Source organism: Megalops cyprinoides, chromosome 16 (assembly GCF_013368585.1).
Source record: "Megalops cyprinoides isolate fMegCyp1 chromosome 16, fMegCyp1.pri, whole genome shotgun sequence".
NCBI lineage: Eukaryota > Metazoa > Chordata > Actinopteri > Elopiformes > Megalopidae > Megalops > Megalops cyprinoides.
In genome coordinates this window covers 21,347,769-21,370,854 of record NC_050598.1, presented here as the reverse complement: position 1 = coordinate 21,370,854, position 23,086 = coordinate 21,347,769, and the positions used below count along the sequence as shown (strand labels likewise).

The 23,086-nt window shown below is 39.0% G+C and overlaps 1 protein-coding gene across 1 annotated transcript in view; it reads left to right on the top strand.

Annotated features, from left to right (window-relative positions):
* Positions 1-23,086, top strand: part of il1rapl2 (interleukin 1 receptor accessory protein-like 2) — a 92,292-nt gene that overhangs the window by 44,451 nt on the left and 24,755 nt on the right. Inside the window, exon 6 of the mRNA XM_036548548.1 lies at positions 7,309-7,383. Within this exon, the coding sequence (XP_036404441.1) occupies positions 7,309-7,383 (75 nt within the window). The remainder of the gene's footprint in view (positions 1-7,308; positions 7,384-23,086) is intronic.

Sequence of the window (23,086 nt, the reverse complement as noted above, 5' to 3'; positions counted from 1 at the left end):
AGCATAGCGGTAAGGAACATAAAAGGTTGCTGGTTCAGTTTCCTCCTGTGGCACTGCTGCTGTACCCTTGGGAGAGGTACTTTCCCAGAATTACTTCAGTAAATATCCATCTGTATAAATGGATAATATGTAGAAATTGTAACCTATTGCATCATATTTGCTAAGTGACAATAATGTAATTTAACATACTCTTGTAAAAAGGATGACACTATGTGGATATTCACATTGCTTTTTCAATGCTTGATGTAGAATGGTTGCTAAATCCATATCCACTTCATGATGCAAGGCCCGACTTAAACCTAGCATTCACAGCATACTAGTAATAAATTCCTTGCCAAAGCTATCAGTTTAATATGATTGTTGTAAATTTGCTGTGTAATCATTCTTGAAATTATGTGACCAATGCTTTAAAAACACTGCTCTATGCAGATATTTGTAAAGCGGCATATTTAAGGAGGAAATTTAGGGTAAGTACATTGTTCAAGGGTATGGCAGTGCCTCACTAGGGAATCAAACCATCAACCTACAACCTTGAATTTAGCAGCCCAGCATTTTAATAACTAGCATAGTGCTGCTTAATAAGTTTAATTACTCCAGGACTCCAGCTCCCCGCCTATCCTTCTATGCAGAAATAAGAGTCTATAATTCAAGATTTTTTTAACGCATGAGTCCTACACATTAACTTCAACTGGGCATCTACTGACTAATTAACATGTGTTCACAGTATTTGACAATTTTACAATTAAATTAGTGCAGGAATCATGTGAATATATACATCAGATGAATACTGTGCAGCTAATCCTTCTGGCTACATTAGCATTATATCGGTTTGACCTAGCACATCCCTGCCTCGAAAAACATGTGGTTATAATGGCTGTGAAAGGGAAATAGCTATTGTAGCCTAACTGAGTGTTGTGTGAGCGTACAAAAAAAAACAGACAAACAAACCAAAATGGGGCTCGAGGCAGACCTCCCAAACCAAGATACTCACCACCTCCTGAGACTTCCTCTCAAGCCAGCACAGTCCAGGTTCAGACAGACACAGGAGTCACAGCGGTGGGTTGTTTGATGCAGAGTTTATTTTATTTAAAAACAATGGTACAGGGGAAGAGAGTCCGATTCCTTGCTTCAGGGAACTGACGGGGACACAGGTGATTCCAGCAATGCAGTGCTGCGAGTCCCAGCAAAACAAACAGCGTATCAGAGTGACCTAGTGTTACGGTTATCGCAGGCCCCAAACAAAACACTGTTTACTGGTGTCCCAGCGAAAACAAACAGCATTTGTAAATGACCAAAATTGTTGCAAGCCCCAAACTAATGCTGTCTAATGGTCTCCCCACAAATGATCCTAACCCCAAACTGCATCAAAGACACCAACAATTTCATCAAGTTTCATTTTTCCGCCGTATGTGTGTCTCCTGCTCTTCTGGTCAGCATTCACCCTTTTCTGCTGATCGCATGCACCGAATGAAAAAATACAGAACAAAAAGTGAGCACATGTGATGTGTCCATGACCCGTGCCTAACAATACCATAGCTGTCTGTGCATGACTGTGTGATTTCTGGAGTCTGAGTGCTTCCTTTTGGTTTTCTTGTGACATGGTGACCGCATGATTTCCACATCCATGGCCAGACATAGATGGCCTGGAGTTTCATCCTGCCCCATGTTTTTACCAATGGAAACATCATTAGTAGGCAGTATACCTTAGTACAATATGGCAATATGGTGAGTTCCACTCAGAGCCAGTTGCAATGCCTGTACTTGGTAAACAAGATATTTTTCTTAGTGTTGCAGACATTTGACATTACCCAACTACATGATTGTATACTTTATATGACACTTTTAAAACAACTCAGCTCAAGTTTTAAGAAGACGCTCAGTGTGTGCGACATGTTTTCTATGCTCCGCTGCATGCTCTTCCAGCTGGTTTCTTCTGGAGGCAGGAGTTTCATACCTGTAATTTTGGGTAATTGCGGTAGCTATCTTTGTTGTTCCAGAATTAGGTGTTATTTCTACATCTTGTAATATAAGGGAAAGACAACATACTTTAAATTGTCAAAAGTGGAAGTGCTTGGGTTGTGAAATACGCTCGATTTTAAGGACACCATAGGAACGCTGTGGGTGTGAGTGTGACTCAGTTGATGAGTCAAGTGCTGGGAGGGTTCTTTGATCGTGAAATTCAAGGTGACAAGAGTTGTGACATGATGCCAGTGCTTTAGGTGAAAGCAGCTCCAAAACAATGTTTGCTGAGAATATACCATGGTGCATGCAAAAGCACCACAAACACCTGTCTTGCCTTAACTAGGTCACTTGGAAGAAAAACAGATGATTTAACGGCAAGTTTAATTCCACAAATGTAATTCAAGCCCAAGTGAATTTACATGCAGCTTTTTTTTTATTACATAAAGCCCTATGCAACCCACTTTCACAAAACTGAGAGGGAAAAAGTGGTGCTTGATATTGACTGTGTGATTTGGTCTGAGCAGTTTCCTCTTCAGAAATGAGTATGAATACAGCAGTCTTGTCAAAACAATTAGATTTACGTTTTGCATGTAGTCACTTGGCAAATGTCCTTGCAGTCCATGTTCTCCCAGACCTTATAAAGCAAAGGTAATAAAGTGCATGATAAGGTCACTTGAATAAAAGTACATATATAAAAAGACAGACCACTGACAATAATTCATGCAGTGCTATAGTATAATCACCAGTGCATTACTGAATGTCAACAAGTGCAATAACACCCTATAGTAATATACCAGAAAAGGAAAAATGTACTTGTGTGTAAGAAATTATTCGGCATGGGATCATCCAGTTTCTTTTAAATATGCAGTATAATTTAAATGAAGTGATGCAATTCAAATTATCAATGCTCTCATTTTCTTTCTCTACCCATTTCCGCATGTATTTTAAGCATTTACCCTGCAAGACATTATGCATTGGCATGTTGTTGATGCAAAACCCCACATAGCAATGGGTTTACTGCTGCCATCATCGGAGTGAACTCAAATCATTTAAGTTATGCCTGACATTTTTAAAAAGCCCCAACATGGAAGGAGGCCCCTGGTAATGAGTAACCTGAATCTCAGGCTAACCTACCAGAAAGTTTTCAGAAAAGTGCCTTGGGGGAAAAAAGCATTTTCAAAGGCTTACTTTACCTTTGTAGACATATTCAGCAGAGATTGTCCTTTACCGTCCATGTCTTTTTAAGTCTGTAACAAGATGGTATCAAACTGGCATATTTTCCCCTTTTCTAGATTTCTACAAAAGTAAAGCACAAGACTAGCAGATTGTTTAACCTGACAAAAGCAGAAACAATGTAGCCGTTTCAACGTGAAGTAATTCCACTGTCATTGTTGGAAGAACAAGATCCAGGGGACGCTGGGACTAACAAGCAGAATTGGGAAGGAGACCTGCAAAATAGCATGTTGCATCCGGAGGTCATTATCTGTGAATGACAATTTGAATGCAGACAGGTTGTGATTTGTGACCATGAGAACACTTCGTACCTTTGTTACGTCTGAGGGTGTTCTCTGAATCCATTTCAGAGCCCAGCAATTATGGTATTTTTCTGAAATCACATGCACTGGCAATATTGGGTCTTTAGTTACACTATCATTTTCAAGTAGCTGCACTTTACTCTAAAGTCAAATGCAGAGCCCCCACAGCACAAAGTTTAGAAAAAAATGTTATTTTTATTTGTATTATTGTACAGCTTGGTACAAAAGAACTGCTCGTGTCAAATGTAACCCACACACACAGTTTTCATAGGTCAGGACTGAGCACACATTTTTACCATGTAAATAGTGTTGGAAGTTTAGTTCTTTAGTCGTATAGTGTTGGAAGTCATGATAATATGTTGGTTTCTGCTGCAATACTGGTTTTTGCTGCAATACCATGAATTTTTTTGTTATTTCATGAAATCCTGATATGTGCCGTAATATAATCAAGTCCCCATTTTAGTTACAATGGTTACAACACTGTTGATCTTTTCTCAGAAGCCATCCATTTACAATTTGATGTTTGATGCTAGGGTGAAAGCTTTGACTCAGTCCACGTCTTTAAGTATTCTTTAACCATTCTCTCAAGGTTCCAAAGATTCCTCCCTTTGCTGAGAAGACCTTTATTAATTGAATGCCTGTATTTAAAAAATATACATATGTCTGTGTGTGTATATATATATATATATATATATATATATATATATATATATATATATATATATATATATATATTTTTTTTTTTTTTTTTTTTTTATTTATATATAATAAATTGTGTATTGTGGTAGGCTGTAAGTAAATTTGTACCTTCCCACGTCTGCATGTTTGCTGCTGGGAGGAGTGATGGCAGGTTGCTGGCTCGGAGAATGAAGGAGGTCCTCCGAGAAGCGCGAGAGAAGATTGCTGCAGTGCTCATGCTGCGCACAGGCAAGCTAAGGCCGCGCTCATGTTCCTTGAGCCTTAGTTGGCATGCTTTGTCACGTTTTTGGCACACGGAAAAACACGCGGAAGCGTCTCTGGAAACTCCTTGTTGCATAAGCGTTATGTCCAATGAAACAAGCAGCTGAACTGCATGAAGCCTGGCGGAGCTTCTGGAGTGAGGTAGCAGCGTGAATGCAGACATACGAATACGCTGAATATTGCATGACGACCACTGCAGTCTAGCAGGCTAAGAGGGCAGTGTGCTAATTGATTTCATGTGAAGGGAAAAATCTTTTGAAACAAATCCGTTGAAAGATTTTCACATCCAGAAGTCACCATTATGGTAATTTACAATAAAATATTTAAGACCTGGTAGAGGTCCGTAGTAGCAACATCATACAGAGATAGATAAGTGCACATGTTTTTTCCATGTCATGCTGATGTCCTCATTTCTGCTGTGAGCGTTGCTCCGGTTTATATACAAAAGCATACACATGTTTTACACAAGTCAGCATACTGGATGCTCTGTACGCACTGTGTAACCACCACCAAGGATACAATTAAAATATAGACAATGACATCAAGCACCTCCATCCATATTTTTCAGAGTGGCTTTACAACCTGGCTATATTTCTGGCTGTAAAAAGGTTTGCATGGCTTAACCATGTGAATGGAGCAATAAACACATACACCTTTCTAAAGTTTGTAGTTCACACCACAATGTGTGATAATGAAATAATTCTCCAGAGATGCTTCAGTTGATTTGCCATAGTGTACCACTTGAAGATGAAAAGCAAGAAAACTATGTTCAGAAAAAAAAACCAAAATCGCACTGTGTCAGTGATTAGGGATGTTTTAATGATTAGAATTCAAGTTTTGCCCCCAGATATGGTGAGCCAGAGGGTGACACCTCCTTCTGTAAATTGCATCTGACAATAACAAACCAGGTCACCGTATTTAAAACGCTGAAACATGGAAGCGCGCGTTATCTCCTCAGCGGAGAGGTAGCAGATGCGGGGGCCGTGAGTGCGGAGGCAAGGTGGAGCGGGAGATTGCGGTCCGGCAGCAGGTGTGCCGATAGAGCGAGGGGCCACCGAAAGGCCGGGGCGTGCAGGAGGGTGGTCCGACCGGCGGGAGAATATTAAGTGGCTGCAGTCCGCAGGCGCGCGCTCCAGCTCCGCGCTGACAAGAATGATAGCTTTCATTTGCATGCTAAAGCTGCGGCTGTCCCCCCAAGATGGATGAGGGGTCCCTGCCTCATCCTTCACTCCCGCTCTGCACTTCTCATACAATGGAGAGGCAAAATTAAGCAGGGGCCAAAAGATAAGAATTTTCATAACGTACAATTTCCGCACTCTCCTTGAATTGAAGGTTACGTTGAGGGTTTCCGGCCCCTTTTTTCTCCTCCTGGATGCATAGAATAAACCACTGCACTGCTAAGTTGTGCGGAGCAGAGGGCTTGATGGTCAGTTTTGTGTGTGTGTGTGTGTGTGTGTGTGTGTGTGTGTGTGTGTACACGCACGCGTGTACACGCGTGCACAGGCACATGTGTGCATTCATGCTTGTGTACAATAGGTCATGTTTTCTCTGTCTCTAAAAAATGGCCCTGCTCATTTTATGGTGTTTTTTCCTCTGTCAGCTTTGACAGCTCTGTTACAGTTTGGCTGAGTTGTCCTATACACTGCACACACTAGCAGCTGAGTATAGAATACAATAGCTTTGTGTGTATATTTGAGTTAAAAGAAGGTTTTGGTCATCTTAAAAATTATGCTTAATCTATGGTAGATAATCATAGCGTATGATGATTTATATATTGTAATATATATTACAATTTCATTGCAAATCTATGTTCCTTGGTTTTAAAGGTCTTTTTTTTCTTAAAGGATTTTTTTCTTTTTTGGATAAAAGATTTTTAAAAACCTGAAAAATGCTGAAAAGAAATACATTCTTCCTCTTTGTCACAATTTCAGACGTGTTGTGAAATGTGATATGTGCCGTGTTGAACCATGTATTGGACCAACCTCAGAAACAAGTGCAGCTCTGGCCAGACCTCTGGCAAGTCCTCCTTCTCTTTGGGGAGTTAAATCAATAAACCACTTTTTCTCTCTGTAGTCAAGACCTATTGTCAGGCAGTGTTAAATATATTCATACTACTCTATTTTTAATGGGCTTGTGTAAGAACATATAAATACACAAGGTACTTCTTACACTTAACTCTGTAAGATCAAATGCTTTCAGGACACTTTCTGTAAAGTTTTCTTTTTTAGAGTAACTCTGGATGATTTATGTAATTAAGGCAGCGAGCTTTCATATTGTCAAAGCAGCCTATGATGTTGGGACTCACTCCTCCTTCCCACGCTTTATTAACAGCCATGTTAATAGAACACTCCAGAGGTCCAAAGTGTTTCTCATTTGCACAATCCCCACTGGAACTCAGACAGGGCTCTGGAATTAACAGAATGTATTACTTACTGGTGTGTGTGTGTGTGTGTGTGTGTGTGTGTGTGTGTGTGTGTGTGTGTGTGTGAGAGAGAGGGGTGGAGACGCACCATTTGCCTTTGAATAAATATGTGATAGGAACTACGGGTTGACACAGGGTCACTGTTAATTTTCGGCATGTTAAAGTGACCCAGATCAGTAACCAATGTGAAAAATATGTTTATGATCACCATATTATTCACCATATTTATTTTTGCGACAAACTGAATTCAATCTCTTCAGGGTGAGCACAACTGAGCCACCTCTCCTAAAGTTTGATCGCTGAACTTTGCAGTTCTATGGAGTTCAACTCCTGTTGACCCAGCAGAAGAACAAAGCTCGTGAATGTGTTGGTATTATAAGCTTTCTTCCAGCTTCGTCTCCTGTCTCACGTCTGGTTGCTCTTTTCCAGCTCTCCTCACCACCAGGCCCCCGAAGGTTCTGTTCCCCACAGAGAAGCAGCCCAGTGTTATAGATGTCCAGCTAGGTAAGTCTCCCACTGGGAGCACAGGCTTGTTAACTTTGACTCTCCGAAATACACGGATGGAATTTGTGGCAGCAAGAGAAAGTCCTTGCTGCTTTTCACTGTGAAGGCTTAGTTTGTCTTTGCTTGTTCATCTAAGTGGGTGAGGTTCACTACATGGCTTGTTTGGCTATCGAGGTGCATTATCTGTGGTACCTTGTCCAGCTCCCTCATTGGAGGGGAGGACTTTGGCAGTGTGTGTGGTGGTGGTGGGGGGGGGGGGGAGGCAGCTTTGGCAACGTGGGGGTGGAACATTTGTGGGGGGCGTTGCTATGGTAAAGCATTGTAAGTCAGAAACTGTCGTCATCTTTTGAAATGCTTGGTGGGGATAGGTTAGGCGGACCCTATAGAACTGTACTTTTATAAGTAATAATTTCAAATGTAGGTGAAAAGTTGTAACTTTATTTTTCATGTAACATCACAAATGTAATATTGATCACAAAAATATTGCAATTATGGAAAACATAACTGTAGACCTGTTGCTGATCTGCAGTTTACGGCTAGCTCTAGAATAATTAAAACATTGCTTGAAAATCACTCTGCGTCTCTGAGTGTCATAGCCAATTCTCACTTGTATGTTTTTGTAAAAACTGTCTAATAACTGGGGGGAAATAATTACAAAGATGTGTAACTGCAATCATCCTAATTTGCCTGAAGATGAATTTGCTATACATAAATCTGGGAGCTAATGAAAAGTGCAGTGCACAAAGTAATTGTTCTGTAGGAAACAGGGTACAGGATTCCCTAGACCCTCATTTCTATATTCAATTATGAGTTTGTTCTAACCTGGGGGAAGTTCTCACCGGCAAGCATACAAATCTCCTAAACATCAGGGCAATTTTGTAACAGGATGTTCAATAACTGGAATGATTGGAATGATGTCACTGTTTTTTCCGGCCTTGCATCCCCATATAGTGCTTGTTCCTCTCTGCAAGGGCATTTAATGTTATAGTTCCATTAATTAATGGGTCTTTCAAAGTTTTCTGTGGAATAGACATACTGTAAACTGCTGAAGAGGGGTACCAAAACAGTTTTACCAGAGCAGTGTTTTTTGACACTTTTTTGTAGACCATGCAAACTTTGCGCAATACAAACACTTTAAATTTTACTCCACACTCAGGGCAGTTGACAATAACAAAACAATTCAGAGAAACGCATATTTAAGCTGTCGACTCCTGCTAAATTATAGGCCATTATTCCACATGCATCAACACAGAGACTACGAGGAGACAGCTGAAGAGATGGAGTTTCCGAGCCCCTACAGCGCTGAGGAAATGTCGTCTCCTTCACCATGAGGTATTTAAATAATACACTCCGGCTAACAGCTGGTTGTGAAATACTTCCAAGAGGATACCTAGGGGTCTTCTTCCACCCCTCACCTATTGTAGGCAGCGTCTATGTGAAAGATTCAGAGCGCCGTTGTGCAAAATAATACAGCAATGCAGGATTTTCCTGTGTACACTAGGGGGTCCTTGTGTGTTTTTCCTGTGTGTTTACTCTCGTTATTGACATAACAGTGAGAACCATGACCACCAGGTGAGGTTTCCGTCAGTGAATGATTTTGAAATTACCCATGGTCCTCTGTGAATGTTCAGGGCTCCTTCTAGAGGAGTGTTTTGTTGTGTGCTCCAGTTGCAGCTCGGTAGCCGAAGGAGAGAAACAGTGTAATATCTCAGTGTAAATATACAGCTGTCCACGCACAGCATAAAGCTGATAATGAAAAATGTACCACCACCCCCCCCCACCACCTCTCACACACAGCAAATATATGGATGTGGTATGTTTATTGCAATCTTTTTATGGAATGCAATCACTTTGTCTTTTGTTGGCAGTATGGGGAAATATCTGTACCATTTTTCCCCTGGAACATTCGCAATCGTTACCTTTTTTCGTGTGGTTATTATATTTCTGATGGGATGAAGAGCTGTGCAGCCCCAAACCAATTAAACTTAATAGAGTGAGCAGTCTGTATAACACAGCATAAATCTCTCTCATCCAGTGAGCTCCTTGCTCTTAACAATGGATTTCACACCTTCTGTGAGAAGCATTAGACCAGTGCCCAGGATTTACTGAGGCAATGTGCATCAAACAGTGGTGCGGATTTTTACCTTGAGTAAGAAATGCACGGTCACCCTGCGGATGTCCGCCGGTGCGCTTTGCATATTTTTAACCCGGGAAAGCGGGAGCTCTTCCTTCATGATGGAAATGCAAAAATTGCACCTGTTTACGCTCCAAAGTCTGCTTTATTGAGCCATCTCTGAATAAATGGCACGCCTTGATTTAGAGCTCATTTTACCAATGACCGTGCTGGCAGCGTTGTGTGAAAGTGTTCCTGGAAACTTTCTCTAATCATTGCCAGGACCCTGGTGGTGGTGTTAATAACGTTTATTTGCTGCCATGTCATCAATCCCTCCTTGGACAGCATTTCAGCTTGTTTGTTTAAGCATTTACCACAAAACTTTTTTACTGGCCTATTCTTGTTTCGCAGTTTTGACCGGCAGACACTAAAAATGTCTTACATTTTTAGACATTGTTTTATTTAAAAGCTGTCTTGTTGTAACATTGTCCTAACATTATCAAATTTACCAACTCATAAAACCTGGAAAGAAATACAGAGAGTTGTACATAGTTTGCATGCTTCAGGTACCCAAATTCAATGTAAACAATCCGAAAATAAAGGAAGAAAGCATTCAAATTATTATATTAATATATGAACACTGCAATATATTAGTAAATGTTCTTATAGTGCGAGAATCTTTGAGCAGCCTCCTCAGAGAATGATGGAATTATTTCTTCCTCTTAAGAGTACTTCAGTTGCAATGTTAGGCATTTCAAACAATTAAAATAGGCTTTACCGTTTATTAATTAGGCCATTGTTCAAACTTGATTACCCAGTATGTCCTTGTAAATGACACTGGGTGTCTCCCCTTTTATGTTGTATTATATGTAGCTGTGATGTGAACACGGATTTTGTATTGATTTTTGTGAGTATGATAGGAAGGAAGCCCTTTTATGTTTAGCCATTTGTGTGAATGATGAAGAGAAGGGAAGTCCTGTCACTGATCATTTGAAGGAGACTTGAGAATCCTTGGGTCTGGCTGAGGTAATGGCTTACTGAAGGCCGTGTTTTCCCTCTCTGGTTCAGCTCATTCATACAGAACGGTGTGTTCTGATAATGAAAACGTATTTTCAGATTTGTCAAGAGCCAAAGTCAGCCGTGACTGCAAAGTTGTTTCATTTCGGCGTGACCCATTCACCAGTGTCTAAGGCAGAAGAAAAAGTGTCACAGTCGAAATTTGGAACATAGACATTGATTTTAATATAGCCGCAAAACTAAATAAAAGGCAATGCAGTACAACCTTGTCTTGTGACAGTAACGTAAACTGAATAAAATGTTATTTATTTTTTTTGTGGCTAGCTAAATTGATTTTGTACTGAAACTTAACTGAAAAAATACCTTATATATACATTTATATAAGTCAGTCATGAAAGGCACATGGCAAGATAGGATCCACTTTTATGCAAGGTCCTTGACAAGAACCTGTAGCCCCACAAAATTGATAATTAATTGTTGTGTGGAGCTGTCGTGAGCTCTGGCGGCTGGACTATTAGGCTGCAGCTGTCAGTGTTTATTAGCCAAGGAGTTGCTAAGTGCGGGGAAGATTTAATAGCTCTATGAAAATCAGCTCCCCTTAACCTTTAGACAAGAAGGGCCTATTATTAGCTACAGGGCGCCTGATTAGAAGAGCAGGCGTCTAAGAGGAGTGACACGGGGAAGGAGACCCACTGACTCTGGATCAGTTGTGCCTCCATAAAGCAGCTGATAAAGGAGGGGCCTCTCCAGCAGCGGATATATCACATTAAAGCACAATTACCCAGATTAGGGAGCTCTTTAGCCTCGCCATCCTGCTGCTAAAGCAAAATGATGTAACCAGAACACCTTATCACTTCAGACACAGAAATGTAGGAGTTTTTCGTTGTCACAAGGAAGGAGACAAGGAATATCAAATGGGTCTCGTGCGACTTCAGGTAAACAGTAATAGAGAGGTTTAATAGAAACATTTGGCATTTTCACTGCATCATCATTTGTTCGGTGCGTCTCATAATCTGATCACAGGAACACTGACAAATAGGGAGCGTTGTGTTATATCTAAACTTGACAGTTTGCGTCAACGCCTTCTGTCATCCCTCAGAGCCAGGTGGCTTCTTGGATCTTTTTTTGGCCTTGTTGTCAGAGTTATTGTTTTTCAAAACGTGTGGCGAACAGGCTGCGGAAGACAAATAAGTCTTTCTAATGTGTGAGATTAGATGGACACTCCGTCATTGTCGGTGTATTTGTGCTTCATAAAAATACATGGAGAGTGACAGGGAGCAGACTCAGAGGCCTACCATGCTGAGTGCAGACAGGGGGCTGTGTCACGGTGACAGAGTAATAGAAAGGGGATGGACTCTTGAGCAGGCTGCATCACCCCTTTGCTATCATTTGTCATCAAAGGAGCTGCAAAACTCATAAATATGCTAATTTGCAGGTTTGGCACCCTGATTGGAGGATAGAGAATCAGGGAGAGAGAGAGAGAGAAAGGAAGAAATCGAGGGGGGGTGCAAAGCAACTCAGCTTACTGTCGACTTACCTAATACCCACTTCACACTGGAGACACGTCATCCTTAGGTGAATGGGTTCCTAACTTTCATTTTAACATCAACAGTCCAGAGTGAGCCGTACTTGATTCAGCATCCTGGAGAATATTGCCCTTGTGCATTACATAACCGCAGCTAATAACTGTATGATCACAGACAACATTAATGGACCAACATAGTTCATGTAAGATCTGCCTGACTTTTCTCAAGGTGACAGCCTTGGCAAAAAAGTGCTTCCTACTTAATTATTACCAGCGAATCTAGCTGTTCATGTTGACTGAATGAGTTAGTTATGACACGAGCCAAACCCATGGCACTTTTTCACTAAACCATGTTTGATGGATACTGTTTGTGTTGTTGTTAGTTTGAAGGTTACCGGTTTGTGTAGTACATTGGGCATCAGGGTTCACAGTAAGTTAAATGACGCTATTGTTTAATAAAGTTTCTGAACACAAGGGTTTTTTTTTTCCATCTGATCCTGTGGTCCATATGTTGTTCCATATAATTATGTCAGTGAAGGACTTTTGTGACCATTTTTTACTTCATGGGAACATTCTTCATTTTTTCCGTGTAATGATTTCAAGTGATGATTTAGTGCAAATTCAGAAGTCTATATGCAGCATCATAGTATCATCATACGCATTTTGTGCATAAACAACTTTAGAGGGCTGAATGTGTTGGCCTGTTAGTCACTGTGTATCATATGCTGTCATGTATTTTACCAGACCATAAAATCACCTACATAGATTATAGTGTTGTACATGTGGGGTTATTGTGATATGGAGACTTGTTAATATGGAGCTTTTTTACTGAGATCTGAAATTAATATCATCATGGGATACACTAACCTCCTACATTTAAACTTGTAATTCATTCATTTTTTTTCCCAGCAGACAGTAATTGTCTTTAGTCTAAAAGAGAGCACCGCCACATGACCTTTCAGTATTCATAGGAGATTCTGAAATTCTTTGAGTTGTGTCTTGAGTATACCATAACTCTTTTGTCTGTTATTCGATTAGAGCCACCATCTTCTCCTTTTCTGTCTCTTTTAATTGGAGGCATTATTTCAACTTGTATGACATGTCAGTGAAGTTCACAGAGATGTGGATTCAGATTTGATTGAAATTACCGAAGATATCTGTAACAGAGGAAACAGCAGGGTTTCTTAGCTGTGAAAACTTGAGCTTGTCATTGAACATTTACACTGGAATAAAACTGAACTAGGTAGGTAGAAAGGATCAACCTCATTAAAAAAACACTAGGGACCTAAGGTAATCATATTCCAAATGAATTGCTCTTTTGAAAGACTATGCACTATTTCTTAAAATTTTAGCAACCATCTATTTTATGTTGCAAGTGTTAACATAACATTTGCTTGAATTCATAACTCAAAGTTAAGTTCGAATCACTGTGAGGTTAAATTGAATCTGAGCCATAATTTTGTTATTCAATTTTGTTATTCGAGTAAGACTAATTGCATTATTCAGTTGAGGACAAGTTCATTGAAGTCAGAATAATTCTGGGACACTGTCTTTGATCACAGTTAACTCATTGCTGTACCTGAAAACATCCACTCTACTCTCCAATGATTTGTCAAAAATGGTGTTGCATGTTCAGTTTACAGAAACAAATCCAGGGGTGTCTGAAATATTGATTATTGACATGTAAATCTACAGGACCTCTGTAACCATTTTGTCGTGACTACAGAGAAATACCATTTAACCATTCTTTTCATGTCAAGCAAACAGGAAAAGTTTTTAAGAAAAAGGTTGTAGACAGCTATAGTAAAACTCTACAGACAGATAATATATTTGACAAATGACTGGCAATGGACATTCACAATATCTCTGTCCACTGCTAAATAAAAGTCTGACAGACTGACTAGAGACATTTTACTGTCCATAAATAATAGTACCTGCTTAAAACATATATTGTCACCTTGCTTCCTATTATCTCCATGCCATAATTCTTACTGAGTTTAGACTCTGGCCTAAAATTTGGAGAAATTTTGGTGACATTCTCAGCAGTATATTTGTTTTTTAAGGCAACTGAGCTGTACCTTTTGAACATGAACATTCATTCAGTATGTATGTACTTTAGTTTGACAGTCACTTTTAGCACAAAAAAAAAAACTATTTCTACTTGATTTCATGATGAATTCATTGTTGTAGATATGGTCATCATCAACCACAAAAAAAGCTTATGTTCTGAGACATTCAACAACTTAGTCATAGTAAAGGATTAGATGCATCTTGGCACATAGTATCAATGTGAGATATACTTTTACCAAAATTACTTTCAGTGAGCAATTTCATAATTGTTTTCTTAATCAAAATGTTGTGTACAGACCTTTGTTACCTACTTACAAAAGAAAAGGTTTTCTTATAGGAAGCCCTGGACAAACAGAGATAGCATTAATATGGTGGATATTGTCGTTTTGTCTGGATGGTGTTGTACTCAATATTCAATGAATATTGTTACAGAGTGAATGATAAACAGCAGGTATTCTACACAGTATTATTCCTGTGCATACATAGCTATATTGGTATGAATTTGTTCATTTATTATCGCAAGTCATCAGGTTAGTAGATACTCACTGTAAGTGGTGTACTGTGAAAAAGGTTCCGCTGAGATTTGTTCATAGACTATTGTTAAACCAGTTAAAGCTGCAATTCCCAATCTAGAAATGTCATTTCTGCAACTGAGTTTCCGTAGGGATTTTCTAAATGCATGCCAGGAATGCACAAGTACTGCATATCGTAATTGTTGCCACTGTGCAATTGTTCTCGAAATGTCTGCTGATTTTTTTTTAATGTTAACATAAGTAGATTGATGGGGGATTGCCCAGAGGTGGTATCATTGTGTCACTTATATTGATTTGTCTTTAATTTTGGTCTTTAATTTTATTGGCTCTTCTGACCTTGTCACAATTAAAGGTGGCCAATTGCTAAGACTATAACGGGCACCCAGCGTTGGCACAATGTAAAAATCTGTTTGATGGTGTTTGACTATAAAAAACAACCATCCTACAGTGATATTTGCAATTTTTGTGTGGTTACAGGGGAACTGTATTAGGACTTTAAGATTAGCAAATGTGTATGGCAACGCCAGAGCAAACTAGCGTTAAACATGCGACCATTAACTCTCTCTGGCAGTGCTGTCAGAATCCCCAGCATGAGAGCACTCAAAGTAACAGCACAAGATCCCATGACAGTACTACCAGGTAATAGCCACAATTACAACCAAATCTTCCAAAATGTGACTTAATATGTTATCATTGAGCATTTTATCATTTGTATTTAGAAGGAAAAAGAAGATGTTATGGGAACAGTCCATCAAAGTTAATACCTGATCATGAAATTGTCCACTCAAAAGCAGCCAGATATTATCATTCATTTTATACAGTATCAATGCTGAGCACTTCAGAAAGCTATTGAAATATATAAGAGGTTTGGTCAATTATTGAGGCAGTCTTTTTTTGATTCATGCTCAGAGTATTGAGATAACATGGAGCATCCAAAAATGGAGCACCCAAAGATAATTTTATAAGAAAATTTTTTTTTTTGACAGCAAAACATATTACATGTGTTTTTTAAAATTATTTTTACATTATGGAGTGCTGCATCACAACGCCTAAGTGTGTGGGTGAGTCCGGAAGGTATACAAGTTCTGGAATACGGGAGAAGTTGATCAGCTGTGCATTGGTCTGTTACTGTCTGAGACCATGATTAACTCCACCTATTAGAAAAAAAAAAATTAAATTACGAGGGATTTTTTCTTAATTTGAAAGCAGCTTTAAGATGTTATGTGAAAGTAAACAAAGCTTCAAAGTACATAGCAGAGATATTGCATTGGTGTAAGTCATGTCTCACATGAAAAAGAAAAGGAAATGATAAGCACTACAGCTGTTGTTGATGAGTTTGAATTGTGGGGACGTTATCAAAATGCATCAAATCACAGTTGCTTGTGCATATGTATGCATTTGTTCTTGGATGATTTTAGAAAGCAGCATGGCTTTATGTATATGTACAGTGATTATCTCTTCAGAACTAACAGAAAAGCTTTGCTTATACAGTATCTGCTTTGCAGGTTTTTCCAGATGAATGCTACTAATTACTTAAGGATGTTTTTAGGCAGTGGTTATTAATGTAAATCTGTTATAAATGTGCGTAAATGTAAAAAGTTTAAAGTGCCACAGAATTAGGCTGATTTACCAAGTCACTCTGAATTCTGAAAAACAATTATTGATTTTTCATATAACTGAATGTGAGGAAAATTTGTGGTTTTAGTTTTTGTTGCTGCCCTCCCAGCTGCTTTCTCTCAGCACCCCCAAAACTGAGATATTGTATCTCAAGGGGTATATAAATAAATACATTAGCATAATGTGTGTGGTGGGGTTTGGGGGGAGTGGCGTGGTAGTGTCACACCCATTGAATTATAGTAACTACACTATTGCAAATCACACTTGTGATTTGAAATTTTATGTTCACACCTTTTCCATGGATTCAATATCATGGCATATGATGTGTCACATATGATCTAGGGTGCTACATACTGTGATGCCATTATTTTCCAAATTCACTCTACAGTTATAGAATGTATTTGTTGCTGTTTAACCCCAATTGAAGCATTGATCTGTGGAGAAACACTAACCAGACAGTGAATATAGTTGTTGTTATTTCTGGTATTTTTGTCCATGTCGCATGCCTTGTTTTTTGATTTAAAAGGGGTTTGAGTCCACGACACTTTTTCACAAAACCAGGTGTCTAGCCACTTCTGTCTTTTTGCTCCCCCTCTGTGTCGCCTCTCATCTCGTCAGCCCTATCGCCCAGACGTGCCGAGCTTCAAAGTCAAGTACATCATTACATTCACTTGCCATCCCCCGGGTGCGGAGGAAAAATCTCTTTCAAATTGGCAAATATCCTGTCACCTGTAATGAAAAGAAGAAAGGAAGTATAATGGAATTAAATTACCTCTTTTGACCATCAGGGGGCAGAATGCACTTTTTTGGGCTGACATCCAGCAAGTAGGTATTAAATATAGCGCCAGTGGTAGGTGAGGGCACAGGCAGCCTCACAGTTCAGAGGTTAACTCATTGTTGTCTCAGACACAGGCACTCATGTCCATTAACGTGTCCAACAAAGGCTGCTAGAAAGCATATTACATCACCGCGGAGGTGACCCAACAGGCACTCCATGCAAGCGCTCCGACAACTCCCTTTGAAAGGAGATTAGAGAAATGAAAATGTCAAACCATTAGTATGGTTTGTTTCACAACACATTTATGCATGTCACGGGTGTTCTTTTAAAATGCAAATACATGGTTTTTAGTGTTGAAAGCCACAGCAGGCCCTGTACATGGTTTTGACATGAAAAAAACTTAATGAAATTAGGCGATATCTTTGCTTGTCATTTGAAGTGCTGAAAAGCAACAGTCAGGGTATAACAATTAATAGAGAATTCTAAGGTATTCATTCTGTGTTCCAACTGTGTGGTTTGCTTTATGAAGTGGATGAACTGGATGGATGGATGGATAGATGAGCCAGAAGACAGCCATTTCTTTCTGCACTGGTGGCAGGTGGCATCACAGGTCACTGGCATTTGATTTGCAGTTGATCAAACAGAAAGTACTGTCAAACTGTCACATACCGTGCATTCTCATTGGGAAATTTAAACCTCAGCTAAAGATGAAATGCATTCCTTCCCTGTGTATTTGTGACTATAGCATTATTCTTCATGCAAGAGTGGTGATCACAATCTGTCTGTAACTAGATAGCCACTTGACATGAGCGCAGAAAACTTGTCACCTGGAAATCATACCAAATTCGTCTTTTCTCTTGTTATGTCAGACGAGCATGCAGCATTTATATGTGTCACCTTGACAATGTTAGAAGATTAGATTGTGTATCTGTTCAGTAGACACCCAGGAAGCTTCCAGCGTGCCACCGTTTCTGCATCTTGGATGAGTTGTATTTTGCTTAAGGGTGAAGCACCACAGCAGGATTCCACCTGGGATTGAAACTCACAGTTGTCTAGTACCGAGTCTGGTGTTTCTGCCCATTGCACTATACACTGTTGTATAGGGTAGCAGTGTAGCACAGTGGACAAGAGCATCTGTTAAGTGAATGTAATGTTATGTAATGTAACCGATGGTGCACTACTGTACTGAACCAACAATTTCCTCAGTAAATATCCAGCTGTATAAAGGGATAACATGAAAATTATAACCTATGTAAGTCACTCTGGATAAGCATGTCTGCTAAATGGCAGTAATGCAATATTATTTTTTTTTTGGATTAGTAATATGATGCAACAGTAACCTAGATGCCAGTGCTCCTTTTGATTCCTGTACTTACAGTACTTTTTTCATGGAGTGGAAAAACACCCGAGGCCTTGGAGTCCTGCCCAGTTCTTCAGTAATAGCTTTTTAGTATATAGCCTCAGAATATGGCCTGACAAGTATACCTGGTTGCATCAGACAGACTAACTGACCACAGTGCTGACCACAGATATCCACAGTGCTGGGTAGGAATATTAACTGTGTTGCCATTTTCCCTGTTCGTCTGTATTTAAGTTTTACACTTGAAGAGACTGAGGAAGATAAATCAATTCATCCAGGGCACTTTGACAGGCAGTTCAGACTGTGATAATAAATGGGTTTCCATATCATTTTTTTAATTTTAAAATATTGGCCATTATAAGTACTTAGCGAAGGGGTTACTAACCAAGGGCTATCAGTGATTGTGCTTTCTTTTTGTTTTGTGTGTGTGTGTGTGTGTGTGTGTGTGTGTGTGTGTGTGTGTGTGTGTGTGTGTGTGTGTGTGTGTGTGTGTGAGAGAGGACTGCACTCCAGACAAGACTCTCAGCGGCCCCATTTCAAAATCCCATCCAAAAATGTCAGGCTATATTCATCAATTCACACTTTAAACTTAGAGGGATATTTGGCTTTTTCATTATGCGCTATGCTTGCATTAGGCTGAGACCGTGCTGTCTGGGGAATCAGTCATCCAGAGTGTGAGGTGTTTGTGCCAGTGAATTGGATCTGAGGTATCGTGTTGTTGGAATGTTTTGATTTAGCAGGTCAGTTTCTGGTAAAGCACCAGAGCATCAAATGGAAGCTTGATGGAGCAAAGATGGCATAAACATTTAACAGTTTTATCAGCGGTTATCAAGCACATCTAACAAAAGAAAACTGTTGCCTGTCACAGATGTTCCAGTTTTGGATAAGTATATGCCATGCATTTGACACTGTAGTTCATTTTGTTTTTGAGATTCCTCTTACAGTGCAAATATGGGCTTAAATCCTTCTTGAAAATGGTTTTTTACTACTGTTTTCTGATCCTTTAGGTACATGACCATGAAAATCAATAAAACGTGGTTGGGTCACTCTCAAAAAAAAATAATAATAATAATTCTTTAGTTGTTGTTAATTTAATTCAGAGTATTGCATCACACGGTAGCAGTAGACAAATACACAGCAGATGTTTTGGCTCCAAAGCCAAACAGTTTTGTCAGAATTTGTAAGTTCACATAAATACAGTATATTCCATTTAAAGACACCAAAGAATTAATGTTTACAGTGTTATAGCACTGTAACCATCTCCTCATCACAGTCTTAGAAACAGAGAATAATGGTCTCTGCAATTGTCATTAGTCTGTTAATAATATGTTTGTTCTTTTTCAGTGTAAAATTCAAAACAGCATCACAAGTTGAAACCATATCCAAGTTAATAACCTAATGCCACATCAATCTCTTCCAAAACCAAAGGCTCTTGAATGAAATTGGATTTTTATTAAGTTTAAAGCCCTGGGAAAGCCCTAGGAGGTTAGTGATTCGATTGTGTGAAGATTATGTATTCGGAGTCCTCTTGACCTAATTCTTAAGTCCTTGACCTAACACATTCAGAGTGTCACCTGTGAACTTCAGTCAGCCACAGAATAGTGCTGGGGTCTTAATTCCAGATTGCTGGGGGGGGGGCAACTTTATCAAGAAAGCCTTTCTTTTGGAGAGAACTAGTTAGAAGGTTAATTTATACAGAAAAGTGTGGCTCCGTTCCCCTCTAAGACCCTCTTTCAGCTGCAATTTCAAAGACTTTCCATGGAAGACTCTCTATGGAGTTGGAGCTTCAGGTCGAGAAGTTTCTTTTTTTGGTGTTGTCTCTTAAAAGTGCACCACTGCTCCCTGCATTTTCACACCTCTAATCGGATGGCTTTTGCCTTAAGTGATTTTATTTGTTTTGATCTCACTCCACTTAGCAACATCCACAAACTCAACAGGTATTTACACTTTTCCTTAGTGTACTGACTGGTGCAGACTGCATTGGCTGAGGCCATGTCTGAGTAGATATAAACCCAGTCAAAGCACCCTTTTCGTTCTGGATCTGATTGGTTTAGTTTGTAGTATTTGTTATTATTAGCATGACTTTATAGCTGTGAGTGTACAATTTGCAGGATCAGAAAATGATGCTGTTATATCAAGACATACCCCTGGGGAGGATTAAGACCTCAGTGGTCCTTAGGGTATCCATTACAGGTCAGATATATGGAGGTTCATGTCAAAGTAAAAAAAATAATCAATATGTATGGAACGCAGTGCTTTTTGGGTTAGAGCTTATTGTGTTGATCCTCTTTAGTACTTAATGGGGTTAAGGGTATAGCTTACCATGTTGATCTGACTCTGTCTCCTCAATAGACAGTAGGGATGGGGACATAGCTTGCTCTGTTGATCTAACTCCTCCATTTCAGTACTCAGTGGGGGTAAGGATTACTTTCTGTGTTGGTCTGACTTTGTCTCTTCAGTATTTAAACAGGGTAGGTATGACTTTCTGTGTTGGTCTGACTCTGTCTCTTAAGTGGTATCACCAAGTTTACTATGGCCATAAATCTAATGGAGTTATTGTGCCCTACCCATCATATGGTCTGGTTATTTTGGTGACATATACTTAAATGGTCAATGGGTGAGTGAATGCATGCAAAAAGCCATTCTTTTGGAGCACGCATTGAACTGTTACCATTCAGAGACAGACTGATGTTATCCATCACTGGCAGATTGAAGTTCTGCACAATGTTTGCAACCATGGCTGATTTTGCATTGATATTATTTCAATGCGTGAGTATATCCCCTCAGGGAATTCTTTCAAGAAGTTTGAATTGCTGATGGCAAAGAGATTTGCTTCAAGCTGTTGCCTTATGGGATGAACAAGAGGTGCTGTCATTTATAGAATTCCAAATATATTTCCTTGCTTCTTTAAAGTGGCACGGAGCATAAATATTTGTAATTGTCAAAATAAAAATGCTGAAAGTTGTATTAGTTTGTGTTTCTGCAGAAAAGTGCTTTGATTAGGCGGAAATAGCAATACACAACTGTAAACATGCTTGTGTGAACCATACTGGAATGAAGCCATTTGTTTGTAATATTCTTTCTGCAGCACCTCAAGCTTCTTTCTAGGTAACAGAATGTATTATAAGAATTCTTTCTTCTAAAATTTGAAATAAAATTAAAAAGTTCCGAGCTACAGTCTTTCACTATTTTATTACTTGTCAGAAACTTATTTATTAATTTTAGTCTAAAATACAAATACTGTACAGAAAATCTATGCTTAACCACAACCAATCCACAAAAAATAGCATTGCAATTGCTCTGATAAAATTTCTCTCTCATGATAACAATATATTTTTTTAAAACAATTCTTTTATTAAACATAGAGCCAACTGACTACACCTGAGAGCTGATTTAGCTATTTTACAGTTTCCAGAAAGAGCTACTAGTATCCTCACTCATCTATGAGGACCATCATGTCATGCTGACTTCTCTATAGTGGACTCCTCTCCGAGGCACATGTTGGAATGTTGAAAGCCTTTGTTGTGGTGAAACAAGGGGGGGTGCTTCCAGGCCATAGATGTTGGTTTTGAGGTATGGAGTGCCATTTCATGCCCTTTTGGCTGGTGTAACTTGAGGCAGAGTTGCCCAAACTGCAGAAAGCTGCAGGCATCTGACACTTTATGATGCTAGACAGTTTTATGAGTCTGTGGAAAATAGATATTGCAATTGGTTGACAAGATTTAGCCTCCCTGTTTCAAAGATTCCCAAAGTCAATTTCTGAACCAAGATTTTTTTTAATCATTATAGTGTCCCTACTCAGACAGTCCAAAAGGCTGATAAGACAATTAACCTGTGCACAAATGCAAGATTAGATTGAATGTGATTTTATTTTCAAAATATCTGGTTGTGATGTCCATCACTCTGGAGGTTACTTATGCAGTCTGTGTTAATTAGATTTCGGTCAAGGTCAGTCACATATAAAGTTTTATCTTGTAATATAGCTTATTTAAACTGTATACAAATATATATTATCTTGGCACTTATAGGATTTTTAAACCATTGATATTTTATGAGTTTTTTAGCAATTGTGTATGTCTACAACATATCAGATCTTACTTTAGATTAATCAGATTAATTTACTATTAATTAATAAAGAGTTCAAAGGTATTTACATCCATAAGGTTATACTACCATTTTGTTTGTATCATTATTTCCTGGGGGCAGAAGTGGTAAGTTTGAGTAAGAATTTGTAAGGCAAGCACATGCAACCAATAACATGTGCCCTGTAACATTCCAGCTTATTCTACTGTTACTTAAAAATTGTAAATATAAATTTGAAAGGGAGTGTCTTCCAGTTAAAAACTAAATCATTATTTTGATCATGAACTGTCTTCCTTCAGCCTCACTAATAAAGTTAGGTGATTCTACGAGCTCGCTTTCTCATTAGTACAAATTTCCTATTAAGTAATTGATCATCAGCCCTTCTCAGCCAAGTGCCATAATGTGTGAACTGATGTGACACTTTTGCTGTTTATTTATTTATATATTTCTTCTATTGCCAGGTAATTAACTGAAACTGTTTCCTTGTACCACGCAAACACATGCCTGACAGCTGTGAAACTTAATAGAATTAGCTGAGTTACCAATGGAGAGAAAAATATTAAATCATAAGCATCCTGCATGTCTCTGATTCGTTGTGTGTGTGTGT